Genomic DNA, 25,741 nt, shown 5'->3' with positions numbered 1-25,741 from the left:
ATAATTATGAAATTTATTTGTTTGTTTATTTATTTATTTGTTTGTTTATGAGATTTCTAAGGATGTCTACTTTAAAATGATGACTATGCTGAGGCGAAAAATCAGTCACCAAACATAGCCAGTGTTTGTCTGGGCCATAACCCATCCTAATCCAGAATCTTGGAAAAAACCCAAATCTTTAGAATCTTCTTAGAAGTTACACTGCTTGGGCTCTATGGGGAAATACTATTCCAAATGGCAGATACAGCAACAGAGAAGACAAATGTCCCTGTCTTGTGCCATGAGGATCTTTATAGATTATCATCAGCACCTTGATTTGCACCTGGAAGCTAATCCTGAAACTGATCAGAGCAGCTCATGGAATAGCAGTGTTATAGGATAGACTGAGGTGCATCCATAACTAAAATTACACTACTACATTGTGGATCAGCTGTAACTTCCATATAAGTCTTCAAGGGCAATCCCATGAAATGCATATTACAGTAATACAGACAAGAGGTGACTGAAAAAGACCTTCTCATGAAGGAATTGACAGAGTTGGCACACAAGACAAATCTAGGCAAAGCCCTCCTAGATGCTTGCTGCATATAACCACAATGGATGTTGAGACTCTAGGGCAGAGAAGAACAATAAAGATGATTTGGGGCTGAGGCCAAAACATATAAAGTATAGTTGCTGGATTTGGGTATGTCTGGTTTAATGAAAAGAAGGACTAGGGATGACATGATTGCAGTGTTCCAATACCTCAGGGATTACCACAAAGAAGAGGGAGTTAAGCTATTCCCCAAAGCACCTGAAGGCAGGATAAGAAGCAATAGATGGAAACTAATGAAAGAGAAAAGCAAGGTAGAACTAAAGAGAAATTTCCTGACAATTGGAACAATTAATCACTTGAACAGCTTGCCTCCAGAAGTTGTGAATTCTCTAACACTGGAAGTTTTAAAGAAGAGATTGGACAACCATTTGTCTGAAAGGGTATATAGGATTTTCTGAGAAGGGGGTTAGACTAGAAGACCTCCATCTAACCCTGTTCTCTTCTCTTCTGTTCTGTTTTTCATGTTTTTTAAGCTGGAAGTCTTCAAAACCATGTACCAAATTTGCCTGGGAGAGTGCTTCTTACCCATTCCTATAGTTGGAAGATCCCTGGAATTAATTAGTACACATATTCATAGCCACTAAGTCTAGCTAGGATTGAGCCTGAATTTATTCTCCATGGAGACTCCATCAACTGCCAGATACTGCAACAGAACCTTAATTGTCATGCCCCTGGTGAAGACTGACTCTGAGGAAGAGGAGGAACAGCCAACAGGGAGTGGGAGTGTGGTTCCAGAAGTGGTGGAGGAGGCGGGGGAAGGGCAGAGGCCGGCTGAGCAATCAGAAGAGGATCCAGGCCCATCCCCTATCCATCCTAGGGCACGCAGAGAGGAGAGGATCAGGGAAAAGCGAGGTCTACTCAGGAGGAGATTACCATGATCCTCCTCAGTGCTTGCAGCTGGGAGCTATGTATATAAGTTTGTAACTGCGTAGTCAGAATTGCTGGAGTCAAAGTTTAGTGTTTCCTTTGAAAGCTGTTTATCTTTGTTGGTGTTCTTCCCATGGACTCTGCCCGTTATCTTCCTGGAATGTATGATTAATTATCTTGGCTTGCTTCGGAACTCTCGTCAATGTGGTTTGTTTTGGTTTCCTTTTGCCTCATTATTTACTTTTGTGACTTTAAACTGTGCCTAATAAAACAGTGAAGTTAAGTTGAAGGCATTACCGGACTTTAATGTATGTTTTGGGGTTTGGGTTATTTTGAGACACTACGGGTCATCACATTTTTGACTTAGCCAGGCTAAGATCTTTATGAAATTGGACTTGAGTGGGGCCTACAATCTGGTTCACATTCATGCAGGGGACGAGTGGAAAACAGCTTTCCAGACAAGGTACTGTCATTTTGAGTATACCGTGATGCCTTTTGGATTAACCAATGCCCCCGCTGTGTTCATGCATTTCATGCACGATGTTTTCCGTGATTTGTTGGATCAATTCATGGTCATTTATTTAGATGACATTTTAATTTACTCAGACTCCCTGCAGGAACACTGGCAACATGTGTGGCTGGTGTTGCAACGTTTGCGTGATAACCACCTGTTTGCTAAGCGTGAGAAGTGTCAGTTTGCACAAACCACGATTGACTTCTTGGGACATCATATTTCACCTGCCGGGGTTGAAATGGACCCGGAAAAAATACAATCATTGCAGGCGTGGGAACCTCCACAGAGGGTTAAGGATGTGCAACAACTGTTGGGGTTTGCGAACTACTACCACACATTTATTCCCTTGCTTTGCTGCCTTGACTGCTCCCCTTTCTAATCTGCTCAAGAAGGGGAAGAAGTTCCATTGGGGTACTGAGGAGCAGGCAGCTTTCGAGGCGTTGAAAGTCACCTTTGCTTCCGAGCCTATCCTCAAACACCCTGATCCAGGCCAGCCATTTGTGATGGAAACAGATGCTTCCGATGTGGCTGCTGGTGCGGTGCTCCTACAGGCCTGTGCTCCCGCAGGCACCTTGTTTCCGTGCGCTTATTATTCCCGGAAGTTGTCTTGCACCACTCTCCCACCCCTTGCTGCCTCTCCCAACATCGGAGTCTCAGGTAAAGCCGCTGCAGCAGTAGCATCCTGAGTTGCCTTAGCGTGCTTGGTTAGTTAAGAATCACCCTACCCAGAGAAGGAAGTGGTGCTGGAGGAGGAGGAGGCATTAGTGGAGAAGCAAGCAAATCAGGGCGCTACTGCTGTGGTGGCTTTGCCTGTGTTTCCGAGGCTTCGATGTTGGGAGAGGCAGCAAGGGCCAAAGATAAAATTGACCTGGAAAACCTAGGCATATATACGAAAACTTAAGAAAACAAATATATATATATATATATATATATATATATATATATATATATATATATATATATATATATATATATATATATATATATATATATAATATTTAATGTTTGGTATTTACATATATGGTATTCAGCTTTGTTCGGGTATTTTCCCACGTCATTCTAGTTGTGCTTTTAAAGTTGTAACAACGTTTCAGCAGAATCTCATCTGCCACAGACGAACACAATACAGAAGCCTGATGATGGCAGATGAGATTCTGCCGAAATGTTGCTACAACTTTAAAAGCACAACTAGAATGACGTGGGAAAATACCCAAACAAAGCTGAATACCATATATCTATATCTATATCTATATCTATATCTATATCTATATCTATATCTATATCTATATCTATATATGTTTTCTTAAGTTTTCGCGGGTACTTACATGTATGGTATTTAGCTTTGTATATATATATATATATATATACATATCTAAAATTTATATTTAACATAAAAATTATATTAAACATATTACCTTTTAAAAAAATTCATATTAGTAGTCTTCGGGATTTAAAAGTATGAGTTTGGTGGTCCCTGAGATCCAAAAGGTTGGCAACCCCTGATTTAGTTGGTGAAGATCTGAACCTTGCCATAAGATTATCGTCTGCTGTATTGATCACATCTGACCTGTGTTGCCAAATAACCTCACCTAGCGGTTACAAGTAGATATTGAATAACACCAGCCATTACTTTTCTAATGAAGTAATTCAGTGAAAGGAGTACATCTTTTTCTCTTCTGGCTATAACTGAACTGCTCTATATGGATTTGAGCTATTGGTAGTCAAGAGTTTTGTTTTTAAAAATTAATTAAGTTTGTAATTGGTTTTTCTGAAGGTTGCAGTATATTTTCATGAGTGAAAATTATATTTTGGCTCAATAGAACATTTTCATTGCTTATATATTTATGGATCCATGGCCTTATGAACTGAAGATACATACCTTTTCTGCCTCCTTTAGGAGGAAAAAGATGAAAGATGTGTCTTAGAAAATTGTGACATCTGCTCTGGTAAATGCCATAAAAGATCTGTGTTATTTTTATTTTTTGTTTAATCTGACCAATTGAATATGTGAAATAACATTGTATTCACCATAATTACTTCTATGACTTAACTTTTTTTTTTACTTTTGGGGTTTATTATGAGGTGAAATTAATTGCTCCTAGTATGTGTCCACTAGATGTCACCAGTTAGCCTATTGTAACTAGGTAAATAATAAGTAATAACAGTGTGACTCTTAATAACTTTTAAAGTTTAGTAATAGTTTTTGTACTTTTGCAGGAAGTACTTTCATTATGTCACTAATACTTGGGCTGAACATTTTGATGTGAATTAACTGCATTATGTCTGAATAAACATTGATAATAGCTTCATAAAAGTTTTTAGATCTGTTTGGGAAGTGGAAATTATATAGAATTTCAATTATTTTTTAATGTTGCTTTCATTTTATACAAAAATTTTCTGAATTTGTTATCATTTCCATCTGTAATCAACTTTCAGTAATATTAATTGCAGTAATCCTCAAATTAATATGTAACATACCATCCTAGGAGTAATTTTGTGGCCCAAATCTTTCATAAGAGGTTTATTTATTAAGTATTAAATACATAGGCCAGAGGCTATGTGCATTCTAAAATATATGCAAATTCTTTTCTAAGGATTTTGTCTTTTTCTGCCCTTATGTGTTTGGTAGCTTCTTTACATCTGTTCATAAATTACCCAAAATCATAGTTGCAAACTTTTCCTATGAGCCTTAAACAAAACTGACTGTTTTTGTATTTATGGTAATTATTTCTTGAGCTTAGAGGACTATCATAATTAGAGGATTATGATTAATTATATGTACTGAGATATGCATAGGAAAAATGCATAGCAGAAACAGTTGAATTTAACTGATGTGCTGTGTTAATTGTTTTGAAAATATACTAAATTAATTGATCAGTGTTCATTGTTTGAAATATATTTTGGGGAAATGCATTAAAAAGGACAGAAGTTGAGTTACTGTCTGTAGAAGAAAATATAAGTGTATTGCGTGATAGAAACTTTGGTATTAAAAGTATACTTTACTAGTATCAAAATATTATACTAAAATTGTTGATTGTGAAAAAAACTGCTACGGGTCTCAGCTATTTAATTCTTCTTTTCTCCTCTCACTCACCTCACACTTTTCTAGTTTCAGCAACTCCATCAAGTGATCTGAATTCAGAGTAGTCAAACTCTGTCTTCTAAAAATGTTACAGAATTCTTGGATAACTGATGAGTTTTCCCTCTCTTTATATAAATGAATAGTAGGCAGTTTAAGGATTTTGTATCTCAGCTCCCAATGCTAGTTACAAATAAGGGGATAAGTATTCAGTTGATTGTGGATGCTTATAATTAATTACCCTGTTTCTCCAACAATACGGCCTCCCCCAATAGGAAATCCCAGCATGTTTTATAGGCATGAAATGAAATTAAGCCCTTCCCCCCAAATTAAGGCCTATTTTAAAACATGCGAAATGGGGGGGATGGTGGTGGGGGCCTTGCCGTTAGGAAGTACTTTTGTTGCACACCCGGATATGGTGCTGCCTGCGTTGACCCCGATACGAAGTGCCCCACCAATGCCGAGGTCAACATCCAAGCCGTCGACACCTGCCCACCCAAAGATACAAGGGGGGGGGAATTAAGTCACCCCCGAAAAGACAGCCTAGCCATTTTTTCGGGGCTCAAAAAAAAATAAGACCCGGCCTTATTATATGAGAAACACGGTATCATCCTTTCACTTAATCTTCAGCAGGACTTCAGCCAGAATGCATCATGCTTGAGTTTTTAGCGATTGTTCCTTTCAAATGTTGAAAAGAATCCTGAGAAAGAAAAGGCATAATAGTTTTGTAAATTGATCTAGCTCTGTATTTTGTTCCTAGACAGCGGCTGTTCCAGGCAGTTTTGGATTCTCCATCAATTTCTTCTCCAACTCTGTTACCTAAGAAAGCTTCCCCGCAAGGCCACATTTTGAACTCTCCAGATGGATTTTTTTTAAATCAGAAAAAGCATTGTGCAGATACCTTTCAAGTCAATGAAAAGAGACATTTAATATCAGCTGACAAAGACAAAAATATTAAAATAAAGCAAGAGGATAATCCCTGTAGCTCAGAACTTTATTCTGAGGCAGGTGGTAAAGTAGCAAATACAGCTCCCACTGGAGGTATCAGAAACTCTGAAATGCCTTCCACATCTGCAACAAAATTTGTTACAAAAGGTAAGGCATCTTGCTGTACACATCACAATTGCACATTCACTTTACCATACTCTGCTAGTTTATGTTACATATTTGGTTCCTATTATTTTCATCTTTATATCAATATACCAGTTTATTTTTGTCATACTGTTGCTTCTACACATGTTAACTGTGGGTATTTTTATGTTAGCTTAGATGTTCACTGCTGCATACAATAAGCTTCTCTTCAGTGGGCACATGAAACATTTGAGCCATGTTTCTCAATCTTGGGAACTTTAAGGTATGTTGGACTTGAACTCCCAGAATTCCTGAGCCACTCTAGAATGCTGAATGGGGAATTCTGGGAATCGAAGTCTACACATTTTAAAGTTCACAAGGTTAAACTAGAAGAATATTAGTAATCATATTTCTCTAGATTTTTTACTTCCATATATAAAGTAAATAGTCACTAATATGTCAATTATAAATGAAATGTGTTTGCTTATTTATTTTACTTCTGACCAGTTAGATGAAAGGACTTCAGAATATGTACTAAGTAATAAAAAAATAAAAAAGAAATTAAAACATTACATATTGATTATTGATGATGTTCCATCAAGTTTTCAATTCTTAATGACCAAATAGATTTTCTCCATCTGTCCCTAATCTAATCTTCCAAAGTTAAAACAATAACAGTACATCAGCAGTACCATCAGTTAAAATGCATAAAGCTATTTCCCCTCAAAACATATGACCAATATAATTTGTCATATGAGCATTTTATCTATCCATCCTTCTACTGTGATTGTATGGAAATTAGTTTTAATTGCGTATAAAACATATACAAATAAGATAAAAATGATTTTTATCATTTTATTGAGATAAAGTAGAAGATGAAATTTTTCAATATTTTCATAATTTCTTCTATCTACTGTAAGTCCTGTACCCCGAATATAGTTGTCTAGAAAAACCTGTTGGAAAAGCCAAGCATATGTTAGGTGATTATTTGATATTTTCCCCACAATTTAAGATGAACTTATCAAAAATAGTTGATTGGTGGGAAGTTGTAAACCTGCCAGATGATAAAGAATTTAAACAATAAAGTTTTATAACATTTTTAATATGTTGCTTTTTTCTGGCAGTGGTTCATTGTTTGTGGAGCCTTTCATCATCTATATGTGTGTAGCAGGGGTGTCAAACTGATGTTGCCACGGCATCACATGATATATTGTGACTTTTTTCTCCTTTGCTAAACCGGTGCATGTGACACATCTGGCCCATGAGTTTGACAGCCCTGCTGTATAGGATGATCTTTTGGGATGTTTTCAGATATAATGGTAAACCTTGGCTTCTCTGGGTTTCTTCCCTTTTTTGGAAGCATGATAAGAACAAAGAAGCCTTTTATATTTGATTAGTTTTCCTCCTCCCTCTCATGATCTTTTCCCATTTCTAAATGTTAATGGAGAACCCCCAAAGAGCTTTTGCTTGTATGGGTTATATTTATCACTATTTATCAGCATTAAAAATTGAAATTGATGTATTAACTCTTCTCATGATTGTGTAATGGGATTTTAATATTGTATTATTTTTTAACATAAGCTGAAAAATAATTTTGTTTTTGGGGGGATTCCCAGGGGTTTTAGGACCACACTTCAAGAAACATTTCTTTAGATGAATTGCAGTTTTATCTATTATAGATAAAAGGTTTCCAAGTGATGAAATCCATTCAAAAAGAAAAAAAACAAAGTCCATCTTCCAAAACAATTTTTTTTTTTTTAGGAAAGCATCAAATTGGCAAAGTCTCTTGTAATTCCGGATCTGATACAACCCGGAATTACACCACATACACCCCCAAAAGTCACATTCCCCAATAGAAGTAAATCACAATTGCCCGATGTCATCTATTTCCACCTACAGGTCTCAGCAGGGTCAATTTCTATTCCCATGGGAAGGAAAAATCACCTAGCCTAAACAACCCTCTCTATCTCTACTCCTCCCACCTTAGGTATGTGGCAAGCCCGAAACCACCACCCACCCAGCAGCAAAGAGAAAGAAAGAAAAAGCATATAATATATGGCTAAATAAAATGGCTATGCATATATCAGTTTTGGGCTTGACGTTATACAGATTTTAGTGCTATGATTTAGCTATATATAAGAAAAAGAAAGTTTTCATTATCTTGATTTGACATCATGGGTGTCTCGGGGTGGTGGTGGCAAATGATGGCCTACTTGAGTCAGATGTGACATGATTGATATAAATTACATAATTGTTTGATGGGTCAATGCATGTGTTATTTGATATCAGGATAGCATGTTACACATGCTGCTGTTTGACATTGGTACATTTCAATTTGTAGTTTGTTCATAGTGCAAAATGTAATTTTTGTAAAGCAGGAAGAAGAGCTTTCTTTATTCTGACTGCATGAGCATGGAGAGGTTGCATAAATTACCACCTGAATGAACACACATAGCTATTAATTTAGCTGGATTTTTAAACGAGTTGTATAAATCCATCCATCTGCAACTACTAGCCATGATGACTAAATGACTTTATAATTCTGATTTCAACATTCTAGGAACAAATAATTAGGGGTGATCATCACCTTTAAGACCCAATTGTGAGCTTTTATTTATTTCATCTTCTTTTGAATGTTAACAAAAGAAATAATACTATCATTGGAAAAAAAGCAATACAGTACTATAGTTTTGTATTAAAAATCTCAGTGAAAATTGATAAACATCTAGTTGAATGAAGTTGTTCCTTGGCTGGCCTTGTTCCAAAGCAATAGGAAATTATATTTTAAATTATTTATGATATAATTTTTACATTCATCATACTCATACTCTACTCTACTCATCTTAAAAGATTGAAATTTCAATTTTAGAATAGAACAGAATAGAATTCTTTATTGGCCAAGTGTGATTGGACACACAAGGAATTTGTCTTTGGTAAATATTACTATTACTCCTCCCATCCTTCCTTTCACCCATCTCCTCCCACCAGGGGTGGGATGCTACCGGTTTTGCCCGGCTCTATAGAACCAGTAGCTCTGAAGAGCAGCAGACACCGAACCAGTTCTGTGTTTGCTGCTGTTTGGCCCACCCGCCTGCCCGGGCTCTTACCTGTCCTTTATTTCCTGCTTTTTCAACCTCAGCTGCTTTGTGCGGCACAGCTGAGGTTGAAAAAGCAGGGAAAAAGAGGCTTTCCAAATGCTGTGCACTTGCGCACAGTGCTTTTCAGCTGTCTGCTTGGCACAGCTAAAGGTTTTTCTACACCTTTATGCGCTCACAAAATGTAGTCACTGAACTGGTAGTAACACTGGTTGAATCCCACTACTCTCCCACTTATGGCTGTGTGACTGTAACTTTGTTGCTTGTATCCTAACGATTTATATTGACTGTTTCCTAGTATGATTTGATTGCTTATTGTACCCTATGACTATTATTAAGTGTTGTACCTTATGATTCTTGACTCTTGATGAATGTATCTTTTTAGGTACACTGAGAGCATATGTACCAAGGACAAATTCCTTGTGTGTCCAATCACACTTGGCCAATAAAGAATTCTATTTAATTTTATTTAATTTAATCATATGCTCTCAGTGTACATAAAGGAAAAAAACATTTATCAAGAATCATAAGATACAACACTTATTGATAGTCATAGGTTACTAATAAGCAATCAAATCATACTAGGAAACAAATAAAACAAAATAAATTGTAAAGATACAAGCAACATGGTTATAGTCATAAGTGGGAAGAGATAGGTACTAGGAAGTGTAATTATAATCTGGTAGTAGAGGAGTAATAGTAATACAGTTTTAGTAAATAAGTTGACAGTGTTGTGGGAATTAGTTGTTTAGCATAGTGATGGCATTCGGGAAAAAACTGTCCTTGTGTCTAGTTGTTCTGGTGTGCAGTGCCCTAAAGCAGGGGTCCCCAACCACCGGTCCGTGGACCGGTACCGGTCTGTGGAACAAGTCCTACCGGGTCGCTGGTTTGCTGGGCGCTGCCATCTTTTTTTGATGAAAAAGTGCTTCTGGTGAGCTTTTCCGGGTAGAAAGCTCACCGGAAGCACTTTTTCATCAAAAAAAGATGGCGCCAGCGCTTCCGGTGAGCTTTTCCGGGTAGAAAGCCATTTCTACCCAGAAAAGCTCACCAGAAGCGCTGGCGCCGCCATCTTTTTTTGATGAAACAGTGCTTCCGGTGAGGTCACCGGAAGCACTTTTTCATCAAAAAAAGATGGCGGCGCCCAGCTGATGCCGGTACCGGGCCGCGGCATAAAAAAGGTTGGGGATCACTGCCCTAAAGCATCATTTGAGGGTAGAAGTTGAAACAATTTATGTCCAGGATGTTAGGGTTAGTTTAATTATTACTTATGTATGGAAAGGTAACACTGTGAATTTTTCCTCATTCTGCATTGCAAGTTGAATCATAGATATAAAATGCAATGATAGCTTTAATATACTTGCTTTTATCTTACATTAATCCATTTTATCTTGCATCTTTGCTAATTTGATTTGGAATACCATGTTTTCTCCAGCAATGTTATTGCTCAGATGGAGTTGACATTGAAATTTTGCTGACTTATGAGTGTAAGTATGTGGAAACAGGGAATAAAGCTATACATGAAAGAAAAAAAAATCTGCATTTCATTTTCTACTGCTTCATAATAAAAAAAAAGAATGGGGTAGTAATCGTGCCAGCTGCAAGAATAGCAATCTCAGTCTTAGTTTTATTTTTACTGCGAATCAAGAAAACGATTTCACTTTGTTGGCAGAAATCTATTTGCCTTGTTCTTTTTAGTAATACATAACAATCTACAGGGAAACTGTTCATACTAGCTTCATTATAAAAATTGGGTCATGTCTTTTTTGGAAGATGCTGGCTTCATTAGCATTTGATGATGAACTTTGAAATTATATAAATCCAAACCTAGTGTCTTCTGGATATGTTCGACTGTAACTTCTGTCACCACTTCTGGAGGGCACTGGCTTGAGAAGAATCCATCTAGATTTCTGCACACTGTATAACAGCAAATATCCCCTCCTCCCCAATGAAAGTTCTTGTAAATTAATTTATAATCTGATATGCTCTTGTTTAAATGTTTCAGTGGAGTGTCCTGTCTGTGGGGTTCCTGTTCAAGAACTACATATAAATAACCACCTTGATAGTTGCCTGACAAGAGATGAGAAGAAAGACAGTCTCAGAAGGTAAGGTTCTTGAGTGTATGAGTTCTAATACTTAACTTTAGCAAGAAAACAGTGTCAGATTGGATCAGTCTTTCTTGTTTTATCCAATAGCCTTTGAATAATGGTTTTAGGTATAAAAACAATATTAGAAGTTCCCAGAAGATGGGCTCCAGCATTAATCCGAAAGTTCAAAAGACAAAGTCTTTAGTGTTGATGACTGACCCAGATTGGATCCTAAAACAATATTAGTACATTGGCTATCATCAATAAAGTAACAATTTATTCAGATTTGTTTGGATTTATTGGACAAATGTGAGTCCTTCCCTCTGGAGAATAGCTGAAAAAAATGTTAGGGTCTTTTTCCAGTAGATTATTTTTCATTGCTACACCTCCATGAAAGAGGCAGCTAAACCCATTCATTTTCTTTTAGTCCTTTGTAGATGCTGTTTTTGTTTCATCTAGAGGTTTGATGTTATATTTGTAATATCCTCCAAATATGATTATGGAGTAATTATTCATCCTGTGCATAGCAGAATGGTACAGGTGAATCTTTGGAAGAACGTGATTGGCATATATTTATCTCTCTCACAATCTTAGTAATCAATACAGATATAAATGAAATATAGTACAAGGGGCCTAGCAGGTCACACAATATTGCTGCAAAGCCTCCCTAAATACATCCCAAAAAGATACAGTTAGTTGAATGGGGAGAACAGATTGTTTCAAATTTTCATATTTGCTGGGACTGTACATTAGAACATGAACTCAGGAAAAGGGCTGCTGGTTCCAGTCTGGTAATTCTTTGCATTTGATTTCAAATAGCTCCTAAATCATTCTCAGTTTAATGTTCCTAAGCTTATAAATAAGAATAGTAATTTAGTAAGTTACTGCATAGAGCAGTCTTTCCTAACTGATCTGTTACAGAACCCTCGTGTTTCATAAGTGATCGTTAAAGGTTCCGCAAGAAAAAAACTTTTCATGCTCTGCAATGCTAGAATGTGCAATGGTAAGAATTTTCATGTGATATGAGTGATCTGTTCACTGGCAACTTTGCTACTGTAAAATATGGATTTTGTAGGTTAGAAGCAAATTGTATTGTGAAGTTTTAATCATGTTTGTGATTTTATACAGGGGTTCTCTAAAACCGGTGAAGTATTTCAGGGGCTATTCCATGATATAAGTGTTGAGAAAAGCCGGTCTAGAGCAACAAATATATATGGAACATAACTGTCAGTAATCCAAGCAACTGCCTAAATAGTAGTAGATAGATGTACACTTAATCAGCAGGCTCAAAAAGCAAGGGATTTTTTATTTAAAAAAAAGAAATGTTTTCTCATCAATGTTTCAATTCTTTGTATTTTTGATCAAAATCCAATCAAATGTAGATGATTCCCCCCCCCCCCAATTGTGATGTGTCTACATTCTTTATACTTTAAATCTCTCTCTTAATGTTTACCTAAGAGCTAAGGGCTGTTCTACTTCGATTGTCCTTCATGTTTATCCATAATACAGGCAGGGCTATCTTTAATGCATTTTTCTGGTTTTTGTTTTTTTAAAAAAAATAAGATTAGTGATCTTAGGTAGGTCAATTCTTATTATGCCTTTTGTTGTAAACTGCAGAGGAATTATTTTTCCCCTTCTAGTGGATCTCTTCTAAGGATTCTCCCAAGAAACAGAAAAAAGAAAGAAAAAGAAAGACAATGAATTAATAGGACATTATCAATTAAACTGAACATCTTGACATAGTATAGAGTCACATAGACTCTCCTGTGAAAAATAAGCCCATGGCTAACAGCTAAATATGGAAATGGAATAGGCTTGAGCCTGATTAAGCCTTGAAGAGTATATTGCCAAGGAATGTCAAAGGCATAATAAAGGGTAGTAAGTCAACCTTTCAGAAGAAGCAGTAGCAAGCCACTTCTATCCTCTTACCCAAGAACACTATCTTGGTCTGTTCATGACACTACCAAGACACTGAGGAGACATTTCTAGACTAGGAATGCACACAACAGAACTCAAACTATTGTTCTCCCAATAAGCAGAAACAAAATCCCAAACATTTTGTGCTTTGGAAGAAACAGATTCAAAAGAAGTTCTTGAGTTGCAAAAATTTGAGTTGTCAGTAGAGCCCTGGAGAGACACAATATCCAATCTTAACTGGTAAAATAGAGTAGAACACCTAAAACATTTTGTCTAAAACAACTGAATTTCAGCTTGCACCTGGAATAAAAAACACATATAATTCATAAGATACCAACTGCTGTGTCCCCAGATTTTGACATGAACAATGTTGTACATCCCTAAATCAGACATATGTAGACATTTTGCCCAATCAAACATTATGTTTCATCTCCGATATGAGAACTCTCGATAGCAAATAATTTTTTTTTACTTGAAGGCTGAAACATTTTCTTAACACTATAATACTACATTGAAAATTGTATGGTGGATGTACAATTTTAATTGAATAGGAAATTTTAAGAAAAAATTAGGTCAGAAAAACATACTTGGGAAGAAAAGATAGGCTGCAGTCTGTTTTGGCTTTACTTATTTATTATGATCTTTATAAAGATATTATAATTTATTATACTTGAATTATAAATTCATGCTATTGTAAAGTTATTTTGGGCTGTAAAAGATAAAATAGTCCAGTTCTGGATTACACCAGTATTCTTTATTTTTGTATCAATTTCTCCTCTTTTTTAAAAAAATGAAAATGTGAGCAGGATTATGTGAAGAGACTGACTAAAGTTAAATTCTACTGATTAGAATGGAGTATCAGCATTGAATTCTTGCCATACAGAGAGCTTTGCTAGAATTTAAGTAGGCCCATAAAATCATGAATGGAGTTTAGTTGTGAATGATTTTTTTTCTGTCTTATGGGATAAAAATTGGAGGACTCCCACTGAAATTTAAATAGATAGCATAAAAACTGTGAACAGTGTTGAAGATTTCTTTTTTGATTGAACTCTGCAAATTGTTTGTGGAGCCTGTTCTTGTTGCTAGGAAACACTATCTGCAGTGTCCACTAAAAATTACATTGTGTGCCTGTGGCAGAAGATTGATTCATGACTATTAGCAATAATAAATGCGAGTTAAAAAGGGATTAGATAAGTTTTTGTAGTTAAAAAGGGATTAGATAAGTTTTTGTAGTACATGATACCCTAGTGCCAAATTGCCAGGTAAGTTTGGGAATGTAATCACATATTGTTAATAACCTTCTTTTTTACATATCATACTAGGATATAATTGAATGCAATGTTTGCAACTACCGTCTTTCCCCCAAAATAAGACCTGTCATATTTTTTTGCCACCAAAAAAGGCATCATTATTATTTTCAGATGAAAGGAGCATTGGTGAAACATCATTTACTTTCCTTAATTGCCAATGCTATCTTAGAGGGGAAAAAACCCATATCTACATTTATGGTTGATTGGAAACACCTTATAGATTGTTTGCATGAAACAGAACAAAATGCATTTAAGATTTGTGATTTTGATTATTAGAAAAAACTGGATAATAGAAAAGAGTGTTTTATTTATAATGATAGTAAGATAACTTTGTAATTATACTTACATTTACTGCAAAAGAAATTGGAAGCTTTTTGTTCTTTCTGCACTTTGCTTTTTTTAAACTCAAATAGTTTGCATTAGTTTTTGTGCTCTTTGTAAAACTTTTAATACAAAAAATAATTGCCAGTGCCATCCAAAACTCCATGAATAGGCAGAAATAAATTCTACTCATCTTTCCACAGCTTAGTAGTCAGGCACAACATAGGTTATGTAGACAGTAAATACAGTGTCAGACATAAAGATCTCAAGTGCCTATATACAAATGCACAAAGTCTGGGGAACAAACGGTGAACTTGAACTACGAATACATGAAGGTAAATATGATATAGTTGGAATAACAGAAACTTGGTGGGATGAAACCCATGATTGGAACGTACTGGTAGAAAGATACTATTCAAAAAAAACCAGACCCCATAAAAGAGGAGGTGGAGTTGCACTGTATGTAAAGGACCATTATATTGCTACAGAAATGCATGAAACCAAAGATGAAAACCTAGAATGCATATGGGTCAATATAAAAGAAAAAAAGAATGACATGGCCATAGGTGTATATTATAGGCCACCCAATCAAGCAGAAAAAATAGATGTCCTTTTTGCCAGCCAACTAACAAACATATGCAGGAAACACACAACAATAGTAATGGGAGACTTCAATTATCCTGATATCAATTGGAAAACTAATTCTGCACCAAGTGAGAAATCAAATAAGTTCCTAACCAACCTAGCTGACAACTTTGTTGTCCAAAAGGTAGAGGGTGAAACTAGAGGGACAGCCATACTGGACTTAATTCTTCCAAACAGAGAAGAAGTGATAGAGGGAATTGAAACTGCAGGAACTTTGGGTGAGAGTGACCATGTCATACTAGAATTCAACATAACACAAACACAAGCAACAGAACATAATGACACCAGAGCCTTGGATTTTAAAAGAGCTGATTTCAATAAACTCAGAGAGAACTTGGGAAAGATTCCATGGATGAAAATGCTAAAGGCGAAAACAACTCAAGAATCTTGGGAAACTCTAAAAAGTATGATCATAGAAGCCCAGAGCAGCACAATACCACTGAGAAAGAAAAACAAGAAATCCAAGAAGAAACCAGAATGGCTGCACAAAGATCTGTCTGGCAAATTGAAAGAAAGAAAGGACAAGTAAAAAAAATGGAAAGAAGGACATACAACTAAGGCAGAATATCAGCAGATAGCCAGAATCTGCAAAGACGAAGTCAGGATAGCAAAGGCTCAGAACGAACAAAGACTTGCAACAAAAGTCAAAGATAATTAAAAAAGTTTCTTCATATAAATAAGAAGAAAAAAATCAAGGAAACAGTCGGTCTACTAAAGAGAGAAGATGGCAAGGAAGTAACAGGCAACACAGAGAAAGCAGAACTGCTTAACTCATTCTTTGCATCCGTCTTCACGCAAAAAGAAACTATAGCTCAACCCACCCAAAACATAACTGTAAAAGACAGACCAGGAATAAAAGTTAAAATAAGCAAAAAAAATAGTAAGAGAATATCTGTCTGATCTTGATGAAAACAAATCACCGGGGCCTGATGGATTACATCCCAGTGTTTTAAAGGAGATGGCAGAGGTCATCTCAGAACCACTGCACCATATCTTTCAAAAATCCTGGAACACCGGGGAACTACCAGAGGACTGGAAAAGAGCTGATGTGGTTCCCATCTTCAAAAAAGGAAAAAAAAAAACAGACCCAGGAAACTATAGACCAATCAGCCTGATATCAATACCCGGGAAGATACTAGAAAAGATAATAAAAAAACAGATCTGCCAACATCTAGAAACAAGTAAAGTAATAACTAGCAGTCAGCATGGGTTTGTTAAAAACAGATCATGCCAAACCAATCTTATTTCATTCTTCAACACATTGACTAAATTAGTAGACCAGCAAAATACTGTGGACATAATATATTTAGATTTCAGCAAGGCATTCGACAAAGTAGACCACAACCTACTTCTTAGTAAGCTAGAAAAAAGTGGAATAGATAGCACCACCACTAGATGGACTCACAACTGGCTGGCAAACAGTACTCAACGAGTAGTCCTTAATGGGTCTAAGTCTACATGGGGGGAAGTAAGCAGTGGGGTGCCACAAGTTTCCATCTTAGGCCCAGTACTCTTCAATATCTTCATTAACAACTTAGATGAGGGAATAGAAGGGGAACTTACCAAATTTGCAGATGATACTAAGCTGGCAGGAATAGCTAACACCCAAGAAGATAGGCTCAAGATCCAGATGGATCTTGACAGACTAGAACACTGGGCCATATCTAACAAAATGAAATTCAATGTAGAGAAAAATAAAGTCCTACACTCAGGCAAGAAAAACCAAAAGTACACATATAGACTGGGTGAAACCAGGCTCAATAGCAGTAACTGTGAGAGGGATCTTGGAGTCTTAGTGGACAACCAGCTAAATATGAGCCAGCAGTGTGCAGCCGCCGCCAAAAAGCTTATGCAATCCTAAGTTGTATTAACAGAGGGATACAGTCAAGATCGAGGCAAGTACTAATACCACTCTATAAAGCCTTAGTAAGACCACACCTGGAGTACTGCATCCAGTTTTGTTCACCACATTATAAAAAAGATGTTGAGACTCTAGAAAAAGTACAGAGAAGAGCAACCAGGATGATTAGGGGACTGGAGGCTAAAACATACAAGGAACAGTTGCAGGAACTGGGCTTGCCTAGTCTAGTAAAGAGAAGGACCAGGGGAGCCATGATAGCAGTCTTCCAATATCTGAGGGGCTGCCACAGAGAGGAAGGGGTCAGGCTATTTTATAAAGCACCTGTAGGCCAGACAAGGAATAATGGATGGAAACTGAACAAGGAGAGATTTAACCTGGAAATAAGGAGAAACTTTCTGACAGTGAGAACAATCAACCAATGGAACAGCTTGCCCTTGGAAGTTGTGGGAGCGTCATCACTTGAGACCTTCAAGAAGAGATTGGACTGCCATTTTTCAGAAATGGTGTAGGGTCTCCCGCTTGGGCGGGGGGTTGGACTAGATGACCTACAAGGTCCCTTCCAACTCTGATTATCTGTTATTTAAGCTTCTTTCTTAAAGTCTGGCTTGAAATAATATTAGGAAAACCCTTTCTTTATCTTTGAATTGAAGCTTGTACTCTATACTTATTAGAATAAAGTGAAGACAGGACTCTCATATGACATATATTTGTTTTGCTTACTTGAGAGTCCTTTTTTCCTTCTCTACCCTGTTTCTCCAACAATAAGGCCTCCCCCAATAGGAAGTCCCAGCATGTTTTATAGGCATGAAATGAAATTAAGCCCCTCCTCCCAAATTAAGGCCTATATCAAAACATACGAAATGGGGGGGAAAGGTGGGGGGGGGGTTTGCCGTTAGGAAGTACTTTTGTTGCACACCCGGATATGGTGCTGCCTGCATTGACCCCGATACAAAGTGCCCCACCAATGCCAAGGTCAACATCCAAGCCATCGCTGCCCACCCGCCCGAAGATGCAAGGGGGGGGGAATTAAGTCACCCCCCGAAAAGACAGCCTAGCCATTTTTTCGGGGCTCAAAAAAAAAAAAGACCCGGCCTTATTATATGAGAAACACGGTAGTTAAAATCTTTGGTTTTAGTTAAAAAAAAAGATATAAATATTAATGAAACCTGAAGCTTTTCTTTTAGATATGATGGATAAGTCAATTGAAAGACAATTTGGGATGCTATTCCTTCATATGGTGATGGCTGTGAGGATTGTACTTTCCAAACACTGGAAAGAAGAAGACATGGCCACTGTTGAAATTGACTGAATTAGCAGAGATGGCAAAATTAACTGCTTTGATTAGAGATAAAGACAGCTTTATAAGAGACTGGAAGCCATTTGTGGAATTTCTATGCGCTAAATATAATAACAAATGGTTAACAGAGGGATTTGAAGATTAGTGTAATGTTTAGCACAATCTGTTCACGAATTGTGCTTGTGTGTGTGTGTGTGTCTGTGTACAGGGGAGGAGAATTTATTTATTTTTCTTTTAGCACTTAGCCAGGGTGAACGTTAAATGTTAAATCTAATTGACCTCTTTTTCCTCCTTTTTTGTACACTATTTTTTCTTTTTTGTTGTTAGGGTCAATGCAGGGATGGGATACGACCGGTGTAACTACCGGTTCGGTGATTTTACGTTTTGCTGTGCGCGCATGTATATCATTGTCAGCTAGCTGCCTGGATAGCTGAGCAGCGCTGCGCGTGGGTACGCAGTGGTTGAAAAAGCACTTTTTTCCTGCTTTTTCAACTGCGGTTGAAAAAGCAGGAAATAAAGAGCCTGAGCAGGTGGGTGGGCCAAAACAGCAGCAGACATAGAACCGATTCTATGTATGCTCTCTGTTTGCAGCTCTTCAGAGCAACAGGTTCTAGAGAGGTGGACAGAACCTGTAGAATCCCACCATTGGGTCAATATATTCTTTCGCTTTGTTTCATTTTTTTTACTGTTATGTTTTGTATTGTCTCTGATAAAACAATAAATTAAAACAAAGCCTTTTAAGTAATCCGAAATGTATAGTTTCACTGACTTACTGTTAGCTTGCTCTTTGTCATAGAAAGATAATGACAAATGTTTGCCAGTAATTTTATTTCCATAGAGATATCTCCCTATCACTCTGAATAATTGCTGGCATCTTTAATTTGACAGGTTTTTGAGCATTTGTTGATTTTCATGATTATCTGTGGGTGTAATGATTTATATATGTGTAAAATGTGCTTTCCCCCTGGAAATATGCTTGTTTGGTATCAAATGGATTATTTTTATTTAGGCATCACACTGTTTGAAACAGTACCTAAGGGGATTGTTTTCAGAAAAGATTTAGCCATGGTGAGTTATAATGTAACATTGGCACCATATGCTAATTTATTTCAATAGCAAGATATTGAGCTAATTGTGGCATGCTTTTCTTTCTTCCAAATCCTGTCTAAATCTCAGGGACTGCCTAGACAAGTCCCTGTGGTTTTCTTGGCAAAGTTGTTCAAAAGTGGTTTGCCATTGTCTCCTTCCTAGGGCTAAGATAAAGTGATTGGCCCAAGGGCACCCAGCTGGCTTTGTTCCTAAGGCAGTAGTAGAACCCATGATCTTCCATTTTGTATTCTGATGCCTTAATCAGTACACCAAACTGGCTCTCATTGGATATGCATAATTTTCAACAAACTCAGAAGGGGAATTATATCATTATTTGAGTACTTAAAAGGAGATCGCCAAAGGAAGGTCAAGGATAATGTCATCACATTAGGATGCAGAGTAATGAATTTAAGTTACAGAAAGGCAGATTCTGATTCTAGAATCTATTGAAGCAGAAGCTGCTCATCAATATAATGGATGATTTAATCTGGATTTCTGCACTCAGTAGGGAATTGATTCTAAGACAAAGCAGAAGAAAACATAGTTTTAAAGTGTGGCACTATGTTGAGAAGCACAAGTCTGTTTGGTTTGAATTTGATCATAGTGCAGGTGTTGTCTATAATGAGCTGTGAGAATAACCTTGGGAGACAGAAGGAAGAGCTACAGCCTAGGCAACAGTCTGACAAATGAAAACTGAATCCTGAGGGAATCCTCCACTGAGGGGTGGAGGAAGAGAAAGCATCTCAGAATATACCACTCTTAGTTCTTTGGAAAGTAAAGACGAGGGAGGAAGTGCTTTTCAACTTGCAAGATTCTGTTACTTAACCTTACAATAGAAGTAGTATTAGTACTCATGGGTTTTGGTTTTCTGTCTCCAAGGGCAAGATCAATCTTGCAAGTTTGAAAGTACATCTCCATTACAGTTGAAGAAATGAAGGAGGGTCTTTTCTAAGACACTGTTTCCTCCCCCATTTTCCTTTCAACTCAATTCTCTCTTGTCAGACTGCTGTCCAGGCTTTTCTTCCTGTCTCCCAAGGTTATTCTCATAGTCCATTACAATGTCCCCCATCACAATTTCCGAATTGCTCTTTGAGAAAGCTTCAGTTTTGATTATCAACATATGCATCCTAGTTGAACTGAAAATATAATAAAACACATAAATAATATTAAACTTATATATAAACCAGAGGTATATTCTAATTTATAAGCATATATTTATACAAAGTGAGTGCACTACTGGTCTTCTGTTGAATTCTTTTCTTAGTTGATTATTCAGTTCCAGCAAATAATACATGTAACTGTTCTTTCCATTTACTGGTTAGCATCTCCTATTTCATTTACAATATAACATATGTGATAGATAGCATTATTGAGATTATCAGAATATTACTGTTTATCAGGATATTACTGAAGAATTTATATTCCCTTCTGGAATCACGTAACTCTTTTAGATGCCTTTTGTATCTCTGCCAAACACCAAGGTGGTTATAATTAAAATAATATTAACAAACATCTTGCAGCTGTTTGAGAATTAAAGATTGAAGGTATAGTACTGTACTACACTGGGAAAAAGATATAATACCAAGAATATCTGACAGGGAGCTTAACATGGAGAATATATAGCAATGGTGAAACAAAGAGTGTATATACATATACATGACAGAAGTTTAAATTAAAGCAAAAATGGTACCATTTATATTACGCATCAAGATAAATTCAAACACCTAGACTATGGTTTCTAAGTTTATGCTGATAGGGACTGCAAATTCTTTGGGGTACAAGGGGGAAAGTCAGAAACCAAATATTTATTATAAAGTGGTGCTTTTCTTAACATTTCTAAATAATATAGTGAAGACTTTGTCATTAAGCTAAAATACATATTTTTATATCATGAAAATAACATTTCAATATAGCTAATGTTATATTGAATAATTGTATAATTTCAGTAAGTACCTGTTTATTTATAGATATAATAATTTTTAAATACTTATTAAAAAAGCCTGAAGCCTTTCTTTTAATTCCTTTTTTAGTAGATTTTTCTAATAAAATATGGAAGGTATGTTAGATTGGCCCTATAAATAAAGCAGTACATGATTGAAGTTTGTTTGGCAGGAAATCTGGTTCACAAGTAGAAATCGATGGCAGTAATTTTGTGTTTCCATAACTGCATTACTTGTTCAAAACTCTGTCTGCTAATTCAACTGTTTGTTGAATGCAGTGAAGGTCACATATTTTTCTGCAAACTATGAAAGTTGCATTTTAAAGAGGGAGAAGGAGAGAACGTGACTGAAAGTCAGTTTTGATTAGCAGATTCGGAGTATGTAATCCTAAATAAATAGTCTGTATATGGATGTGTGTGTGTGTGTGTATATATATAGCATGCACGCACGCACGTACACAGACACGCCATTTTGTGGCTTGCTGATCGTTGATATTTTATTAGCGTTTTTGAATATGCTTTTTGAAATAAATAAGCAGGAACTTTTTTTTGAGAAATATGTTAGTCTGAATGAGTTTGATCAACTACTTTTTTATGCTCTCTATAAAAATAACAGAACGGTGCCATTCCTCATTAAATATTTGATTATTAGCTTTTAAAATATTTACCTGAGTGCTGGACTGATCCCTTTGGCTTAAGTTAAATCACAGTGTTATTATAAGCATATAAGAAAATAAACCTTTCTGAAAGGAAAATGGGATATAAGTGATAATTTAACCAAATAGCATATTGTTGATATTGGAGATAGAAATGGGACATGGCAAGGGGTTGCAGAGGGTTAACAATAAATAAATATAGTCAAAGTAAAATAACATTAAACATGATATCTGGAATAGAACTAGCAACATACATTCTGTCAGCTTATTTGTACCCTATAAGATAAATTTATGTGTGCCTCATAGATTGAGTAAAAAATATGTATATTTGTTCATTTTGTCTTACAGGAAATATTTTTACATGTTTCTCTCTTATGTTTTTTTTCCCTTTCTAGTTCTGGACAAAAAAGAAAGTTACTGCCGAAACTAGTTTACAGTTTACTTTCTGACCGTGACCTGAGGAAAAGACTGAAAGAACATGGATTGTCTACCCATGGAACAAAACAACAGCTTATTAAAAGACACCAAGAATTTGTGCACATGTATAATTCAGAGTGTGATTCTCTAAATCCTAAATCAGGTAAGAAAATAAAATGTAGATAGCGGTTTCCTTTAAATAGTGCTGTTTCTTAAGATATGCTTCTTCCTAACATTTATTTTACTTACCATTTTGACCTAATATAACTTTAACTTGCCAATCTATTATTACTCTTTCAAATGCTTTATATGAGACTTTCTTTACATGAAGTGTCTGCCATGATTGAAAACATTTAGTTTACATGACCATGGCAACAGATTTGAATTGTTAGCAGTTTGTGCTCATATTAATTAGAGTCCTTTTATGCCTATATATTCATGTTTTTCAACCTTGAGAACTTTAAGTTGTAGGCACGTCAGCTTCCAGAATTCCTCACGCAGCATTGGAATTGAAGTCCATATGTCTTAATGTTGCCAAGGTTGAAAAACACTACTCTATATCAACAATATTTAGGCAAATCATATAGTGATAATGGAGTTATGGAGCCATTTCACAAAAAAACCCATTGTTTATTTAGGCCTTTGAGATAAGGCAGGTGAAGAAACAGATATTGGAGCCCTGGTGGCACAGTAGTTAGAATCAGTATTGCAGGCTAATTCTAGCCACAGCCTGGAGTTTGAATTCTGACCAGCTCAAGATTGACTTAGCCATCCAAATTTCCAAGGTTGGCAAAATGAGGACCCAGATTGTTGGGAACAATATATAAATAATCCTGACATTGTAAACTGCCTAGAGAGGGTTGTAAAACACTATGGAACACTAAGAGCTATTTCTATTGCTACTGAATTGCTAGAATTCTGTTGTTACAGGGTATAGTAAGAAAATCTTAAGAGTTTCCTTCTGCACTTTCTTATGCTAAATGGAATAAAGACAGGATTATCTTCAATTTCAATGGATGAGTTTCTCCATTTCCTTCACATAGCTAAGTGGATGTTTGTTTACTTATTCTCGCACTCTTTCAAGGCTAGCATATTCCTCTACACTGTCTAGCACTTAAAATTCCTCCCACATGATGCTCCTGTGTATTGTGAAACCCACTTCTGATTTTTAATTGCTGCAGATGTCTCTTTCCCATATGTGGAAATATATTCAGGTATCTTATTTTGGATTTGTTGTGTTTCTCTCATTGGGGCTGTATAGTCTCTGCCTGCCAATTTCAAAAGATAGTGAATGGCTTATGATGACATAAAATTACAACATAGAAAATCGACAGCCTAATCATAATACCACGAAGGCCTAGAAATGTCACCTTTGGGGAGGCAAAATCTTCAGCATCTCTGAATATCTACCTGAAGAGCCCTGTTTTCACAGCATTTCAAAAGCAAAATAGGAAATGGGTAATATGAAAAATAGGAGTAGATGGTTCCATGGCTGTTCCATTGGTATAAGATGCAGACATAATTATTAGGCATACTTTAAAAGTGTGATGGTGCTCTAAAGAGAACTTAGCGGGGGAATTGCTGACTCAGTTCTGACAAATACTTATTCTATTATGGCTAAAAGAAAAGACATCCTTTTTGCTAAGATTGAGTGTGACTTAGTGTTACAATGGGAAAAATATGACCAAAGGGCACAGGTATTTGTTTGTAGCAAAAGGAGACACTTTACAGTTTACCACTTACAACTGTGATTAAGCTTCACAGTTTCAGTTAGTCAGAGCCAACAAGAGAAGAGTCTGTTCTAAGTGATTTGATTTTTTAAAATTTTATCAAGAGCTAGAGAAATATCATATATACAATAAATTCAAGAAAAGCTGTGCTGGATGAAACCAAAGGCCTAACTAGCCCATAAAGGAGAAATAAAGGCCTCTGGAAAGCAGGATATGAATGAAATTTATACCTTCCTGCTTTAGTATCCTAGCAACAAGAATTGAGAATAGTGTGTAGCTAATATGACTAGTAGGCATTGTTTGGCTTAATCTCTGTATTTATCTAATCCTCTTTTAAGATTGTCTATGTTAATAACTGTTACTGTTTTATATTGTTTATATTCGAAAAAAGTTGTTCCTCTGTGCTGAATCAATAACTGCTTAGATACATTGGATATTTTTTGATTCTAGCATTATGAACAAGATAAATCTTATTTAGAACCATGTATAACTTTATAAGTATTCATTATCTGCCTTTTTCACATATTTGCTTCATTTCCCTGCTATATTAATAAATACTGTTTGGGAAAAAGTTCAACTTTAAACAATGATTTATGAAATCATTTATGAAAAAGATGGTTCACAAGTACTTTCTCACACATTAGAGTGATTCATAAGGAGTGTATGTGTCATATATTCATAGAGGCTACGGTCAGCTCCACTGTGGGTGGACTTTAGCCATTCCTAGTATGTGTCTTCTGTCATACTTCTTTAGTGACTATATATTAAGTAACGTGGATTCTCAAAGTAAATTAAGTAGTACCAGGTCCTAATCAGATGGTGTCTTTAGTTCTCTGTCATAATTGATGTCAGCGTTCCAAGTAATGCACCCATAGAAAGCAGAACTCTGAAGCAGGCAAGTTCCTCAAAGAATTTATTGGATACATCATATTGGCACAACTAGTGGAAGCTGACTCTGAAACTTCCTGCGGCTTTCACCTAATTAAAAGATAAAAGTTTCCCCTTTTCCCCAAATCACGATGGCTGGTTGCTTGGTTACTTCACTCCTCCTCTGGCCAGATACCTGTGTGAATGTCCTTGGTTCCCACAGGAAACTATTGTTTTGGCTACAAAACCAGATCTAGTTATTTCCCCCCTCCTCTGTTTTGTGGCAACCCTGAAGCCTCCAAGATGGCCTCAGCCAGGTTCACTTCAGGTTTGAAACTCTACATGTGTGGATAGTAGGAAAAGGTTTATGCTGTGTTTGGATGGGTT

General features: G+C 36.3%; 1 protein-coding gene across 5 annotated transcripts in view; it reads left to right on the top strand.

Annotated features, from left to right (window-relative positions):
- Positions 1–25,741, top strand: part of RAD18 (RAD18 E3 ubiquitin protein ligase) — a 147,592-nt gene that overhangs the window by 29,126 nt on the left and 92,725 nt on the right. For all 5 annotated transcript variants that reach the window (XM_087954622.1, XM_087954623.1, XM_087954625.1 and 2 more), the window contains 3 exons: positions 5,816–6,150; positions 11,224–11,323; positions 22,736–22,920. In XM_087954622.1, coding sequence (XP_087810748.1) covers positions 5,816–6,150; positions 11,224–11,323; positions 22,736–22,920 — 620 coding nt within the window. The remainder of the gene's footprint in view (positions 1–5,815; positions 6,151–11,223; positions 11,324–22,735; positions 22,921–25,741) is intronic.

Source organism: Notechis scutatus, chromosome 2 (genome assembly GCF_049901735.1).
Source record: "Notechis scutatus isolate UNSWTSFEM ecotype Mainland chromosome 2, rNotScu1.2, whole genome shotgun sequence".
In the NCBI taxonomy this organism is placed as follows: Eukaryota; Metazoa; Chordata; class Lepidosauria; order Squamata; family Elapidae; genus Notechis; species Notechis scutatus.
This window is presented reverse-complemented; position numbering and strand designations above follow the sequence as displayed.